Raw genomic sequence first — 16,613 nt, forward strand, 5'->3', positions numbered from 1 at the left:
GCGGTGTTCCGCGCGCTCGGCCGTTACTCGGGCCCGGTCCCGCACGCGCTGCGCTTCCACGGCCGCCACCGGCAGTTCTACGTGACCGTGGCGGCCGGCCGCAGCGTCCACACCTACAACGTGAGTCGCCGGGGCGAGGGGCGGGCCGGGGCGGGCCGCGGGGCCCCCGCGCTCCCCCGCGCTGCCCCGCCGCGGCAGCGGCCGCCGCCCGGAGCGTGAGCCGCGCTGGGGCGCGCTCCGGTGGTGCCGGGCGGCCGCTGGGGCTGCTCGTGTGGGCGACGCCGGGGCGCGGATCAGCTCGGCGAGAGGGAGGCCGGCGGCACGGAGCGCTTTCTGTCCTCGCCTTGTGCGAAGRGCGGCCGCAGTCTGCAGAAACAGCGTTCTGCTTGCATAGCAAACAGGGACGAATCAAGTGATTACACGGCACAGCAGAGCGTGGGCAGCACGGATCTTTGTGTATCTTGGTGCCGGTTTTTCACAGCTAAATCCTTTTGGAGCTTGAGCTAATTTTGYAACGATCATCTCTGGGCAAGGATGACATCTGATTTGGTGAAGTGCCGTTGAGGCAAATTCTATGTAAACTGATTGAAGCTAATAACATAATGTGGTGGTAGTGGGAACARTGTAGGAGCAGAGATCGTGTGAAAACAAATTTGCTCAAGCTCTGCAAAATCTCTATAAACGTGTGCTTATTGCCAGGTGCATCAAGGTAAAGTTGATTGAGAAGCACAGCTTGCTGGTGCTGAATGCTTGTCTTTCTGCAAGTATATTTTCCTTTTTCTTTTGACCTACTGTCCACAGGTTCTCTTGTAGATACTCTTGCAAACTAAAATAAGTATTTTTCATCGCTGGTGAGGGATGTGAATTTCTTATGTCATCTAGACTGGTTTCTAGAATTTGAATTACTACTTATGGTAAGTTTGGTGCAACAAGCAACTAAAAGTGTCTTTTCAATTTCTCGTTGCAGGTAAATAAACTTGGTATTGTTGCAGTGAGTAAGTATGTGCAGATTTTTTTTTTAACAAATACCTGCGGTTAATCCTGAATTTAAAAATGGAAAATGAATCATTTGTATAAAAGCTCACATTAAACTATAGTAAAAGGAGTCTTAGAAAGAAATACCAGGCATGCAACTTGATCATAAGATTGCTTTTACAACCATAACTGAGTTCTCTTAGGGATATACTGTGCTAACCTCTCTTTTTCTTTTTTTCGTCTCGTTCTTCTTAAACAAACAAACAAAAACCACCCTAGATGTTAAGGAGTGTGCAATGAATAAAGCTATTATTTCCAGTCCCTTTTTTGTTATTACATTTACTGGAAGTCTGTGTAATAAGAGGAAAGCGTGAAAGTCTCAGAAGACTTTGAGGAGGGTTCAAAATTGGCTAAGCTGCAGGGTACCAAGAGTAGGCATCCAGCTGGCAGCAAGCATAGCCTACATGTCATAGTAGAGCCTGTATTGTTCAGTACCTTAATCAACAACATAGATTGTGAAACGGAATGTACTCTTAGCAAAAATTTGCAGATAAGACTATGTTAGAAGGAGTAACTGGCATGTGGAGTGGCAGAACTTCAATCCAGGRAGCCATTGCAAAACTTTATAACTGGGCCAAGCAGAAACAGAAGTTCAGCAAGGGCAAGCGCAGAATTCTGCACCTGGGACAGAACAACAAGCTGGGAACCGAGCTGCAGCTCTGCTGAAAGGAGCTGGGGTTATGGCAGTGCCAGACTGAATGTGAGCCAGCAGTGCAGTCATCGTGAGTAAGGCAAGCCATGTACTGAGCTACGTTAGGAGGAGCAGGGCCAGCAGACCAGGGAAAGCTGTTACTTCGCTCTGTTCAGCACTAGTGAGGCTGTGCCTGGACTGCTGTGTCTAGTTTGTGCCTCCCTCTCCCTTCCCCCCCATTCAGGAAGGATGTTGAGAAACTGGAGAGGATCAGGGGCCTACAGCACGTGGCCTAAGAGGAGAGATTGACATAACTTGATTTGTTTAGTCTTGCAAAGAGCTGTGACCTAGAAGCCTACAACTGCGTGAAGGGAGGTTTCAAGGATGGCAGAGCTGAATTTGTGGTGATAGTRGCAGATAGTATAACAAGGGACGACAGCTGCCGATTGCAGCTTGAAGGGGTCGGAATGGAAGTTAGGAAAAATATCTTTGCTAAGAGGGAACTGCAGTACAGTGCAGTGATTGTGAGACCTCCTTTGTCAGAAGTTTCCARTGCTCACCTGAACGCAGCTACAGCTGACCTCGTTTGGTACTGGAGAGGATCCCGCCTTTTAGAAGGGGCTGAGTGGAATGCCGAACTAGATGACTTCCAAAGGTCCCTTCCAGCCAACATTCATATGATTCTGTGAGATGAATACTGCATTGAAAAGCAGGACCTTAATTCTGTATACCACAAAATTCTTACACAGATCTAGTAAAAAAAACATTTTTGGTAACTGAGCACCCAGAAACTTGAGAATAATCATCGTTACACAACTGGGATTAGAACTACAGTACTGAATACTTACTGTTGTAAATAAATTACTGCAAGTTCTATTTTCAACATACAAAATCATAAAAATATTGCATATTCTGTGAAATCTTAAGCCTTTTGAAGAGTTGAGACATTTAAATACAAAATCATGATTGAAAAAATAATTTATATGCCCCTCTATGTGATGCTACCAGTTTAGTGATGTTTTGTGACTGGTGCTCCGAATCTTGTAATCTGGCCTTGTCTAGAACTGTCTTTGCCTACCACTTATGTGGAGTACCAGATTTCTGTACTCCGACTTTAGGCACAAGTCCCTTTAGAGGTGTTATCAGAGGATATCTAACATGTATAAACAAATGAAACAACTCATGAAGTGCAGCTTTTCTTACTTTGTTTAGTTCTTCCCCATGAAGTTGTGCTGCAGTACARCAAAGAGTATAGGATTCTTTACATCAGATAATTCATAGTATAAAGCAGTATTGAGGGACATACTGTGTGATCATTTAAGTTTGCTGTACTGCTATGGTGACGTGAGTTAAGGTTGCACAGATGAATCTTGGTCTGGTATTTTTCAGACAGTCTAAGTGCTGAGCTTTTTATTTTTATACTTTCTTAGATGTAGGTATGTTCTTTCAGGTTTCTGCCATATGGAACCGTATCCACCTCTTTGTGTAGTTTGGAGCCTGAACCTGTAACATACTCTTTTACCACTTCAGCTCGTTTAGTAGCAGTAGTGGATTTACTTCCTGAATCAGTCACTAGGTGGGAAATGGTATTTATTCTTAAAGCAGTAAGTTCCCTGTCACACTGGCTATCCTCAGAAAGAAGCAGGTGTTAGGAGTGTGGTAGTAGCTTGCAGGTTTGTAGAATGGCATAACCTAATAGGCGTTACTAATTCTATTCTTATCATCTGTGTTCCCAGTCCAGTGGGGTTGTGAGAGTCCTTAGGATAACTTAGGATAACTTCTTTATAAACCTTCAGAAAATTAATATTTGCCTTTACTTAGTGATAATTAGGTATTTTATTAAGTGCTTTTCAAAAAAAAAGAAATGTTGTGATTTATCAATGTGTTATTGTTTGTGTTCTTCTAAAATGTATGCATTTCTTTAAGAATATGTTCAGCAGAACAGCTTTGTTAGGAGGTTACCATGCTAAAGAAATGCATTGATGGACTTTCTCTTTTGCTGTGAACCTGAAACTTGTTGAACTTTTGTGTCTTTTCATTAACAGGTAATGCATTGTTACAAGATATTACTTGTTTGGCAGCAGACCGGATGTTGGTATTTGCTTCTTATGACAATGTACTCCATGCTTTTGCCAGGAACAAAGAGGTTTTTATCATTTTAACTTGCTGCTTAGTAGAATGAAACTGTTGAGTAGTGTTTGTTTTCTAGACACTTGATTCATTTTCTGCACACTTACATTTCCATGTRTATTTTATACCTTCAGTTTTGGGAAAACAAAACTGTGTTCTGCAGAAGCTTACAATAGGAAAATGCAAGAACAAATTCTGTAATGGCTGACCTGTGTTTTATGTATTAAAATAATTTGCCAATACTTTTTAATAACAAAGAAAATAACATACCTGTTTCTTGAAGATGTATCATCTTTCCCTGTATTCTATTAAAATTTGTTTTTAAAGTGTGTACTAGCAGTCCTCAAGCATTAGGCTAACATGATAAGCTACCTGAATGGATTATGTTGAAAAAAATGTCTGTTTTGAAATTCTAGGTAGTTCATACCTATGAAGGTCACAAGGGAAAGATACACCTGCTGCTGCCTTTTGGTGATCATGTCATTTCTGTGGATACTGCTAATGTTCTTATTGTTTGGGATATACAGTCAGAAGGTGAGACAYTTTGTTATTGTTAAAGTCTAATGTCTCTATAACATAACATTGTTAAACATTCAGTAATTTAAGAAGGGGTTGTTAATGTGCATGTTAGGAATTAGTTTATTCCAAAAAGAAACCTTAAACAATACTGTTAGTTAAACAATAATTTGAATTTCTAATGCTCCAATAATTTTTCATGCACGGGTCTATCACCACTTGTAGAGATCCTGATAGGCACGTAGAATTCAGCTCCTATAGAAATTATGTATTAATGCTCCATTTTCTGGTAAACAAGTTACTGCCAAGTTACAGCAGCTTTGGCATCATCTGTAAAATCCTGTAAGTCTTTGGTTGTTATCAGTCTGGATAAGATGAAGTTCTTATGAATAATTTTYTGATTGTGTCAGCACCTTGTCATGCTATTGGAAAGTGCCTTATGGAATCCTGTTTCAGTGGCCTGACTGAACGCATTCTCAGACTGTCATGTTGGCCCATGTAGTTCCCTGCACGCTCGCTCTTTAAGTGCCTGCAAACTGGCTTTAGTGATTTGAAGTGATTTAGTGATTTGCTATTACAGGCAAAAGGTATGCTGATCAGATGAGGTGTTTTGCTCAGGCAGGAACAGGAATCCTTCATAAAGATACGAATCACTGGAGTTTTGCCAGCATTGTTGTACTGGGTAGTTTTATAGGGAAAATATATACCTTCAAGCCAAGAGATGTTACAATGTAAAAAAGTTTAGCCTGTCCTGTTGTGTGTTAGCTAATCCTTTCATGTAAGAAACCTCAGTTGTGGGATTCATACAGAGTAAACATCAGTTCTGCCTTTTGCTTTTGCCACGGGATGACRAGCCTGCTGATTTGTAGAGGTAGCTGTGCTAACGTCGTTTCTTACCTTTTTGCAGAGGAATATCTTCAAATGGATTTTGATAAGGCCGTTTTTTCAGTTTCTGCAATTCTGCATCCAAGCACCTATTTGAATAAAATTCTCCTTGGTAGTGAACAAGGAAGCTTGCAGCTGTGGAATATAAGATCYAAGTAAGATTCTTAGTAACTCAGATATACTTTATGCTCCAAGTAGTTTCATATGCAACAGCTGGTATTTTTAAGTATGGTAATTTTTGAACATGGATTCTTTTACTGAGTCCTTTGGCAGAAGTTTTCAGTTGGTCTATCTCCAGGAACACAAGAATGCTGCTGCACCCTTAATGCTGATCTCTTTCAAGTTGTGTGTTGTTGTTTTCTTTCCTTGCAAAATGTCTGGGATCATGCATGAATTTATTTTTACGTTATCTCTTTTATTTCTTGGAATCACAGAGCTTTCCCATGAAAATAATTAGGATGATATTAAATGCATGTGCAGGCCTTCTGCCTCTCTTCTGCAAGCTTKATTTTATAGCTGGTGTTGGTTCAAGGAAGTGATGGCAGGAAATGTGAAGGCAGTTAACTTCTGATACATAGACTTCAGTAAGAGATGTGTAGAYATGTGGTCATTTCTGAGCGTGTCCCAGTAAAGCAACATCTGAGATACAAAACATCTAAGGCATTAAAAGATCTTAGCTGGCTTAGATTCTCCCTTAACTGTGTAAGAACTTAGGATGCTGTTACTACTCTTCTGCCTGCACAGCTGGGTAAAGTCATTTCTGTTCTCCACTGTTCTTTCTCTATGCAGTTTCACAGATAGGTCTGGGCACAACTAGCCAAAAAAACTAAAATGACAGAATTGGAGGGAAGGGTCGTTAGCCTCTGACAAGAAAGGAAAGTGAGAGATGGGAGCAAACTGTTACTGTCAGTCTTGTAAAAATAGCAACCTATAGCTGATTGAGTAATTTTTTAGTTGCGTCTGTTCTTACATCTCATTTTCACATTTATACCCTTAGTAGACATCTAAAGTATTASGTGACTACTTTGTCTGTGAACATTCTTACATCATGCTTTGGCTGTTGATGCTTACATTTTTGAAAGAAAGAAGAAAGAGTATACTTGAAAGACAAATAAGTGTCTTTGTGTGGTGAAGCTACTCTGCAAATAAGGAATTTGTTTTTATTAGAAGTTGGCCCAAGACTGGCTTATTTTGTGGATGGTGAAAGTTCTGAAGAGGTCTGCTTGGAGGAGAAATGCRTAGGGAGCAGCTCGCTTGGAATGAGTTTTCTCCCTGTTTGTTATATAACTATGTCAACTTTAAAGTAAAGTAATGCGTGACACTTTCATATAAATATTCGTACCCATAAATTTTATTTTTGACCATATTTACTAGTGTCTTTTTTTCCCCCCCTTTAACTGGTATATGCAGATCAAAATCTGTCTTTTCTGTTTAAATATATGTAAAGCATTCGTTTATTGTGGAAAATTCCTAAATGTAAACTGATATTTTTGTTTTTGTTTTTGCAGTAAACTCCTATACTCATTTGCAGGATGGGGCTTAGGGGTCACAACTCTTCAACAGGTTAGTATTTTTGGTATCTTAACKCTTATGTAACTGGTTGAGAATAGCAGGTAAAATATTGTTGTTTGATATTATAGCCGTGAAGTTTACTTATATTTTTCCATGTTAATAACCCTCTCTAGCTTTTTAGAAATTGAAAGGAAGTAGACTTGAAGGCTTATTATATGCCCTTGCTCTAGRCCTAGCAGTTCTATCATATTTAACATCTTAGCCATTTATTACTTCTGTAGTCTTTATTCACCAAATAACCTAATGAATTCACAGAAATGATCTGTTAGTAAGATGTAGGTGTATAATATGTGATGTTTGTTACACTGCTARTTTTTTAGTGTTTAAAATTATTTTGCCTTACGGGTTTAGAAAATGTATGTTTGTTGATTCAAGAGGAGATTTTATAATTGTAATTACTATATTTTTGTAAATATAAAAAAGAATTACAACTATCTGGTAGCATTTAAAACATTGGTAACAACTTAAAATGATCTGCAGTTGTCCTGGATAAAACCTGCACATGTGAATGTGTGAGGCAAGGGTGTATAATGGTCAACCAGAAATACTGAAAACTTGGCAAGCTGTTTTTCCAAGAATTTGAAGCTTCTGAAAACAGAATGATTTTATCAAATGAAAAACAAGTGAAAAATCTTAGTCTCTCTTGTTTAGATTTATCAAATGCTTATCAGGTAACACAGATAGATAATGCCTTGCAAGATACCTTGTTTGTTTATATTGAACAAATTTTGTACTACTTGTCCTAGGCTTAGATACATTGTCTTGTACCTACAAAGATTGCTAGTGTAGCCGCAAGCTTTTTGTTTTTCATTTCTATTGCCRTTCGATGTTTCTTGCAGGCTCCAGCAGTGGATATTGTTGCAGTAGGTCTTGTATCTGGTCACATCATTATACATAATATTAAGTTTGATGAAACTCTGATGAAATTTCAGCAAGACTGGGGCCCCATCACAGCAATATCATTTCGGACAGGTAAATCTTAGCACTTTCTGTGAAAATGCTTATAAAATTAACAGAAGGTAATGCTTTGGTAAAAGCATTTCAGAACTAAAGTTTGGGGTAAGTATCAAGAATTTTATTTTTCCAAGGCTATAGATAGTCTAGAGGAGTTACCAAAAAGTAAGAGAGTTTGTGCATCTTTACCATGCTTGTTGTTTTATAGCATTCTATTATGTACACACTCAGTGCACAGGAAGCATGAAGTACTATACTCCTTTTTCAGTAGATGTGAGCAGGCTTTTATTTGTAGTGTGCTATCACCATGGAAGTTAGTGCAAAGTAATCAGTACACTGTAAGTTAGTACGCAGGCTTGTTTCTTGGTAGTGTTTTCACAATGAAAACAAATCAGAATGTTAATAGATACAGGTTTATAGCTGAATTATTCCTGAGTGGATGTTACTGGGACTCACTGAATATATAACAACTTTTTTTGTGTAATAAGCAAGTACTAATACTCAACTATGACTTTAACATTGATCCTGCCTGCAGCATTGCARTCCTGAATCTCATCTCTCATTTAGCTAGACTAACTTTAAAATCTTAACAGAATAGAGATTGATGCAGGATGTATTGAGGAGGAATGCAACTGGGGAGATTTGTGAAAAGCAGAAACAGTGCCTTCTTGGGTGGACCATTTAACTCAAAATGTCAAAAAAGTTAAATAATATCTACTGTCTGCTTGAATATGCAGACCTGGGTACTCTTCTGTTAGTCTCACACTCCCTCTCATCTCYCACTCCCTCTCATCTCCCTCTCATCTCTGTGTCTCTGTCTGTCTGTCTCTCTCTCTTCTTACCTTTACAGATGGGAAATACAATGTAAAAATTACTGWTTCAAAATAATCATTTTAGTTCTTTTGAATTCATGTAATCACTTCAGGCTTTGAGTAAAGTGCTCTTTATTAAAATTAAAATGAACTATTGACAAATTTTCATATTGGAGAAGCACTACAGAAGCCCTGAGCCTATTTTTAGCTGTGCATGATATATTTAATTGTAAATTGGAACTTTTCTTTTCTCGGCTCTAAAACATTAGTTACCAGTTATGCAAGAGATAGATGACTCTCTAACCTTTACATGATGTCTGTTTAACTTAACTGAATATTTGTAGTATGTTTCTAGAAGCTAGTATGACCTGTTAATCTACTTTAATATTAGACAAGATTGAACAAGTAGAATGTGAATTTTAATTATTACTTAAAACAACTCAATAAATGTGTAATCAATTTATGGATTTTTTTTTGCAAGCTGTTAAGCCACAAATTTGCAGGATTGAAAATAAGAGCGTTCGCTTCTAGTGTGGTCTTACACTACCTCGTACCGTCTGAAGCATAAAGACTATAAAAAATATAGGGAAAAACACAGGATATAGAATAACTTTTTAAAAATGGTATAAGTCAAGATTTCATGTGCTTTCATGCAAAACTCCTAGCCTTGGTTGTTGCATCAAAATGTTGCATTAAACATATCTGGGATTATCCGATATGAACAAATCCTGTTCTTATTATCAGTGACGTTATTTTTTTTTCCTATTTGAAACACTAGAATATTTTGATAAAAACATATCTTTAGAGTTAGCTTGAGAACGATTTCTTCAGAATTGTGACATATATCATTTTCTTGCATTAGTTCTGAGATGTGAGAAGTCAATAAGGTTGTACTGAATGTCAAGAAACAGACTTTTATTTTTATTTTTTTTTAATTTTTATTTTGTGCTTAGATGGACACCACGTAATGGCAGCTGGTAGCCCTATTGGACACATTGCACTGTGGGATCTAGAAGAGAAGAAACTAATTAGTCAAATGCGAAATGCCCATTCCACAGCAATAGCTGGTATGTCGTTTGTCCCTGGAGAGCCACTTCTTATTACCAATGGTGCTGATAATGCTATACGGGTAAGTTGCTAAATATTTAGTCTAGATTGAAGCAGTGATTTTTAAAATGAAACAAATAAAACTCATTACTGAAGTTGCTGTTGCTCAATCTGKGTTGATTCATAATGAGGCAATTTAAGGGTCTGCTGCCGTGATAAGAACATAGTAGCCTTGAAGAATTAAGTTCCGGATCCACTCATCCAGAACCACAATTTATACCATGGTACACAAATTCATATCTTCATTTACTTCAGTTTTCATTAATGTTCTGGTTAAATGTTGCATCTGAGAAATGCCAGTTGTGTTCTCTGATGCCAGTAACCTTGGGTAGAGGGGCAGAATGAACAGCTGGGAAAAATCAGGTGCTCTGGTACCTCTAAAGTTTTAGAGCCAAGAGTAACAGCCCTTGTGTAGACTTTGCTATGCCAGCACCYTGCTTACCTTACTGCCAAGAGATGTAATTATTGGCACTGCAGTGTTTACAAGCTACATTTTTCTGCATTTTCTGGGGGCAGGTTTGGATTTTTGATGGACCTGGTGGTACTGGTCGTATATTGAGGAGCCGAATGGGACATAGCGCACCTCCAACAAAAATCAGATACCATGGGCAAAATGGAGAGCAAATTCTTAGTGCAGGTATGAATTCTCAGTCATGTTTTTCAGTCTGATTTCCTACTAGGATGATGATAACATGCAGAGCTGAGTGTTTTTGTTTTTTGTTGTCTGTTGTCTAACATTGTCTGTTAGTTTCTGATTCGACTTTGCCTGTTCTTCCCCCGCAAAACTTTTGGACTTTTTTTGCCAGTTTCAAGTCTGAGCCATGTGTCCCYCTGGTAAATTCAATTCTTGGGAAGAGGGAGGAAGCCCAGTTAGTGTCCTGGTTTACAGGAAAGGTGGAGGACTCAGATCTCACCTTTTTCTATTTGAATTAACTTACTGGCTAGCCTRGGTGTGGCTCTTAACCAGCTGCAGCATATGTAGGTTAGGAGGTGAAGGAAGGAGTGAAGGAGTGTGGTAGTTGGTAAGGGGGAAGTCATAGTGTCAGGGGAAGCTTTGGAGATACTATGGAGGGATTTGAAGGACAAAACAGTATCTTTAAAGTGATGGAAGGCTGAGAATAGCTGGATGTTGTAATGAAGAAAGCAAGCGWTAGAGAAATTGAAGTGTTCTAGGAGAAGATGAATAAAGGAGGGAGATGTCATTTTCATCTGTGAGGGGCAAAATAGTGGGAATGAGATACAGGCCATAGAAATCTAGGCTTCATTATCTCCACTGTTTATAGTATATCTGCATTTCTCCATGGATTAAAATATTTTATTAAATACTTTATTTTGTGGAGCTGATTTGTGATTTCTGAGTGCTTATCTTCTGCTTTTCTTSTTTGGATAGATTATGCATAATATAAAAGTAGATTTTTGCCCTTCCCTTCTCTGTTATTTCATCAGGTCTAGATGGAACATTGCAGTCGTTTTCAACAGTGCATGAGAGATTCAATAAAAGTTTAGGACGTGGTAAGTATTTCAGTGAAAGTACAAATAGCGATGAGAGAAATTGCAAGAGTATTTATCTAGAAAGGTGCCAAAATATTAGACCTAATTTTCACTTAAACTGTTGTATGAAAACCATGCACCTCAGCTGCTCAACAATTTAATCATTCCTGATGTGTATAAAGTACATTCTCAGATATATTTGCCTGATTAAAATACTTAAGCAAAGTAATTGCTCTAGCCTGACAGTATATATTACTTTGCTGTGAGAAAATTGTGTGTGATTTTTTTATTAAGAACGTGTTAAAAAAAAAAGTGACATTTTAGTTCAATTTATATGCTTAACTTTATCTCTTTTTCCCCGTTCCTTTCTATTGAATTGGCTAAATTAATACAAGTAATTCAGATCTCTTGACTTCACTTCCTTGGATTTAATCAAAGAGCTTAATTAAAAAAAAAAAAAAAACCACACATTCCAAGCATTGCCATGGTTATGGAGCATTTTCTTACACAGTTCAGAAAGACTAAGATAACTTCTGTTTTTTAGGTATCTATATACATGGATATCAAGATATTTCAACAGATTCAAATAGACAGGTGTACATTAATTGGTCATTTATATACTTTGGGCATTGAATTTCAAATTCCTGAGCCTTTGGTAATCAGAGATAGGTGTTAATATATTGCTTTACATAGTCATGCCTGTGTGATGAGCTCTTTAATTGTGATGGTGGCATCTCTGCCTCAGGATGTCAGCAGCAGATCCTGGAAAAGAGTTGAGTAGTATATCTGTGAATATATCAGGGTAGTGATCTGCTCAGCATCGCATGAATTGTGTGACAAGAGCTCTGTTTACGTTCTTAGCTCTTCAAACCTTTGGAAGTAATAGTGCTATGTCAATGTAGTGATTAGTAGTTTCCAGTGATGGATCATCTCGGACTTCAGATTTTTTACACAAACACTTGTCAGTTAAACTAAAATAGTAATTAATATCCTTTTCTTTCCTATTCATGGACTTGGCACRTATTTCACCAGAGAGGTTTTTGGATAGTTTCCATCAAACAAAGGAGTGTTTAGATCGTGAAAATCATGGATTCTGTTTCAGGGAGGAATGTGTGCTCTATGTTAGCTATTGACTATATGCGTTAGTGTGACAAATATGATCATTCTCGAGTTTTTCTGTTTTTTTAAAAAAAATCCATGATACCAAAATAATCCACTTGCTCCTTATATTACTGATAAGTTTCAAAAACTTATCTCACATCATGGAGAAGCTAGAATTTATTATATGAAARTTTCCGTAAGTTTCTTCTAAAATGCAAATTATAACCTGAAGCTTGAGTTAAAAGCACCTGTAAAGAGAGGATGAGGATTGTGTAGTGACAAGCTTAATTTTAATTATAGGTAATTCTGTGTCTGTTAAATGTAAGAATAGTTTCAAAAAATAAGTCAGTTTCAAAAAAAAAGATGATAATGATTTTGACTTACTCTCTCTTTTAGTAGGAACTTTTGTTTTGTGAATTGCCCATTTTAAACCAATCTTCTTATATCTAGCTCTGAAATACCTTTTTTTTTTTTAAGGTTCAATTAACAAAAAGAAATCAAAAAGGAAAGGTCTTCAGCATGATACAATGGCACTTCCACCAATTACAACCTTTGCTTCAGGTAAGTAATCTTTGAGATACATCGCAGAGCTCATCATGTATTCATTGTTACCTCTTAACCTTCAAAAAACTAATGGATTGGAAGTCCACTCTGTACTGATGAGATTATTGGGATTCTGTGGCACTTTGTGAACTGTGGAATGCCAGTTTAAAATGGCATTTTATGTGGTAAACTCTTTGAAAAAGAATTTATTTTGTAATCTCTTCGTTTCTTTTCTTTTTTTTCCCCCCTTTTTTTTCCCCTGTTTCCAGTAAGAGCATCATTTCAAACACCTTTAACCAGCTTTTGGCTGGAAAAACTCCAGTATAGGAGTGAAAATCTAGCATCCATACTGTTCCAGGCGGGAGGACCAGTAATTAGGGGGATGAAGATCATAGTCAGATAAGGAAAGCTGAGGTGTAAAGGTTGACTTTGATCCCCAGATTCCATTCTTTGAGTCACTTTTCAAAGTCATATTTCAATTACTCTGTTTGTGGTTCAGTTTGCAAATAGTGGACCTAACTTTTTGAAACAGAACAGCTRTTAAAAGCTATCTTTCATATTTAGGCATTCAGGGCTTGGTGTTGAGTTGCAGTATGATGTGGAAACGGATATTAAATGATTAGTGCTGAGAAATTACTGGGATTTTTGATTAAATTTACCAGCATGAAAACCATTCTTGAGTTCAAGATATGTTAATGTGTGAATTCATATGTAGTGAGCAGTATGCAAAGAAATGTGTTCATATTTTTTGATGGTGCCTCAAGCATGATGTATAATACATTTGAGAGACATTTTTTATTCACGTCTGTTCATCAACTGAAGTTTAACTTCATAAAGGACCAGAAGCTGATCTCCTCAGCTGATGAAGGAGATGCAGTATGATGCACATTTGATTTATAACATTAAAATGGAAATAACTTGCATACTTGGATCTTCAAAATTCCTAAATGCTCTTACCTTCATTATTTGTGAACTAATTTCTTTAGTTGTTATCTACTGTTTCTTTAATTTTTGTCAATACAAGTGGCACTGTCATTGGATTRTTAACTAATTGTTTACTTAATTAGGTCTTTTAAAAAAGTTAAATATTTAACACTAGACAGAAATTGGGGTACTGRGAATTTGAAGATCCAAGATGCTCAACTTAGTCACTTATCTGTGTGAACAGAAACAAATTACTATTTAACTTTTCTGGGCTTTTCCTCATTTATGCAGCTTAAAWTATAAATATTTTAATTAGGGTTTTACTTATTTGTGCTAGATATTATATGGACACACTCAATCCAATCAAAGCAAAGGCTTGTGTCTATTACTTTTTAACATTTTCTGGAATAAAACTTGTTTGTATGAAGAGTCTGGATGTAAGTTTCTTTTTCTCCTTCTCCATCAATACAAGTGTATTACCAAAGAATGAATTACCACAAGTTTTCTGAACATTAACTTCARTTTAGAAAATGAAAATCATCTTATTCAGTGCTTTAGGGAGTAGATGATGCTAATGCTCACATTCTGTTTTCCCAGTGATAACTCAAGTAGGTTTATGGGAGAGAAAGTTACCGTTCAGTTACCTTTGAGAACTGGCTAAAAGATACTTGTCTAATTATTTAGTAAACTCTGCAGAAGCATCTGTTATTGATCCCCAGCCTTGCTTTCCCTGCATGGAGTCCTAATTAAGCCAGAAGTACAAACACCATCTTCACTTTGTGAAACTAGGTACACAGAAGTGAGCGCAGAAGTTTGCGTTAATGTTAGTAACCTCATTAGTGATGTCAGTTATTTTTGTTTGCAGGTATCTTTGCTTACTTGCTGCTATTAGGAGTGATTGTTCCAAGTCAGGGTTGAGATACATGAACAGAACAGCAGAGATTTTTTTTTTTTTTTTTCCTTTAACAAATGCTCTTATTTTGTTCCCGGAAGTTCTGAATGATACTGTCTTCGCTACCCTATTTTTAAGATTCCAGATTTTTATATAAACTGACAGTTCTTTTGAAGCAACTGGGGGCATATTTGGAAATAAAATCAACATGCACCRCATTTACTGTTGTTCTTGTCAAGCAAACTTTTACAGTAGTCTTTTACACTTTCTTTTTTCCTCTCTTTGTTTTAGCAAAATGTATTCATTTGAAATTATACACTGTGTCTGTACGTACTTGTTGTAAATGTGTGTGCTTTTTTCCTTCTTTTTAATGAGTGTTACACCTTCTGCCTGACTGATTTAAATGTGTTTGGAGAGCTAAGCAGACATTTGAGTACATTTTAATTTGATTTGCATCTTTTGTTACTATATTGTCTTTGGTTTATGAAGTGAACTGCTTTGTATCTGATTGTTTTATTCTTTAAAGGTCTGGAAATACATAATTTTGATCCCTCATGCTAATTTTTAATGAATAGAAATCCAGAAAAAATGAAAACTTACTCAACGCTTAGATTCCTACATGATTCTGACAACAAAATTTTTGTACTGAACTTTTGAGGAAACATTTCTCTGCAAATGCAGAAAAATGCAGAAAAGGCCCTACTTTGAATGTTAAATGAGTGCCTTTTGCTGATTCAGCAGCTTAAGAAAATGCTTACAGCTTCAGCTGTAAGTATATGCTGCATGAACTGTTAAATTAAACCATTTAAGCTTAAATATGCTTTTCAAACTGTATTTGCTCAAGTATACAAAGATGTTGTATGTTTGTTTTGGCAGAATTCCCATTACAATAGCTTATGCAGTAGTGCTTGCCAGGTAATTTTTTTTTTAATGATAGCTCTTTGACTATGTCTAACATGAATCATTGATGTGATAAATTGTTTTGACTAAAGATATTTTAAAATGTTATTATTTGCGATATAAGAGAAGTTTATTTGACTTCGAAAGTACTGTTTCTAAAATGAATGCRTGTTGAACTGCAGAAGTAGCTCGTCAGAATGACTGGGATGGTATTGTTGCCTGCCATCAAGGGTATATAACCTGTACAACATGGAACTATCAGAAAACTTCTATGGGAATTCATAAGCTGAGGCCAGAAGCATTTAGCAAAAACAAACCCCTTGATATATATGCAACGGTAAGTATCTCACACCAGTGTTTTTCCAGTGTTACAGTGCATGCCATTTTGGTTGTTTRTGTAGAAGCAGTATTTGAGAAAGTACTAGCTAGAGAAGTTTTTGATCGCTTTGCAAAATTTTTTTTGCAAGCTCAGTGTGTCCTACCTATTTTTTTGTAATGCAAGTGGTTTTAAGAAAAGTACTGAGTGGGTATTTTTCCTTAAACATTCAGGTAAACTACAGATTCTGTTTTCTGATTCAGTTGCTTAGGTATTACATATTTACCTTTAATTTCTTTTAATGGTGTCGAGTTGATTATATGCCTCTAATGGTAAACTCTCATACTTGCTCTGTGAAAGCAAATTGTTGAAGATACATTCCCTATTTATAAAAAAGTATAGTTTCAAATTGCAGCAGGAAATTCCCTTTAAAATGTCTTGCAACTCAAGCTGCACACAGTGAAAGTCAAGCACTGGTGAAAGAAGTATAAATGTTTAATGTGGCTTCAGAAGTTGCAACAGGAATGGTGACTGTGGCATAGCTGTTGTGCTATGAGCTCATAGCGCTACTTTATCTTGTGATAACTGTTTAATCTTGTACCGAGCGGTTTGTGGTAGATGCATAAGTCCTTTTGCAAATATGTGGTTTCTCTTAGATCTTCAGATGCTTTGGACATTACCCTTTCAAAGGCATGGACTRTTGTTTCTCTGTTTCTTAGGGCTTGAGCTCTGTGTGGACTTCCACTSTTGTAGTGCTGTTGGCAGTACTGGCATTTAAGGGGAGTGGTAGCAGGCATATTGACT

At 37.0% G+C, this 16,613-nt stretch overlaps 1 protein-coding gene across 1 annotated transcript in view; it reads left to right on the top strand.

Moving 5' to 3' along the window:
• The window catches only part of WDR36 (WD repeat domain 36), a gene marked incomplete at its 5' end in the record, with an annotated part of 33,160 nt that continues 16,547 nt past the window's right edge, over positions 1–16,613 (top strand). Inside the window, 12 exons of the mRNA XM_085305325.1 lie at positions 1–120; positions 968–995; positions 3,712–3,812; positions 4,213–4,330; positions 5,220–5,352; positions 6,706–6,760; positions 7,609–7,741; positions 9,489–9,664; positions 10,159–10,279; positions 11,089–11,154; positions 12,712–12,795; positions 15,676–15,830. Coding sequence (XP_085161451.1) covers positions 1–120; positions 968–995; positions 3,712–3,812; positions 4,213–4,330; positions 5,220–5,352; positions 6,706–6,760; positions 7,609–7,741; positions 9,489–9,664; positions 10,159–10,279; positions 11,089–11,154; positions 12,712–12,795; positions 15,676–15,830 — 1,290 coding nt within the window. The remainder of the gene's footprint in view (positions 121–967; positions 996–3,711; positions 3,813–4,212; positions 4,331–5,219; positions 5,353–6,705; positions 6,761–7,608; positions 7,742–9,488; positions 9,665–10,158; positions 10,280–11,088; positions 11,155–12,711; positions 12,796–15,675; positions 15,831–16,613) is intronic.

This window comes from Rhea americana, unplaced genomic scaffold, assembly GCF_003343005.1.
Source record: "Rhea americana isolate MKP2758 unplaced genomic scaffold, rheAme1 scaffold_22, whole genome shotgun sequence".
Taxonomy (NCBI): Eukaryota; Metazoa; Chordata; class Aves; order Rheiformes; family Rheidae; genus Rhea; species Rhea americana.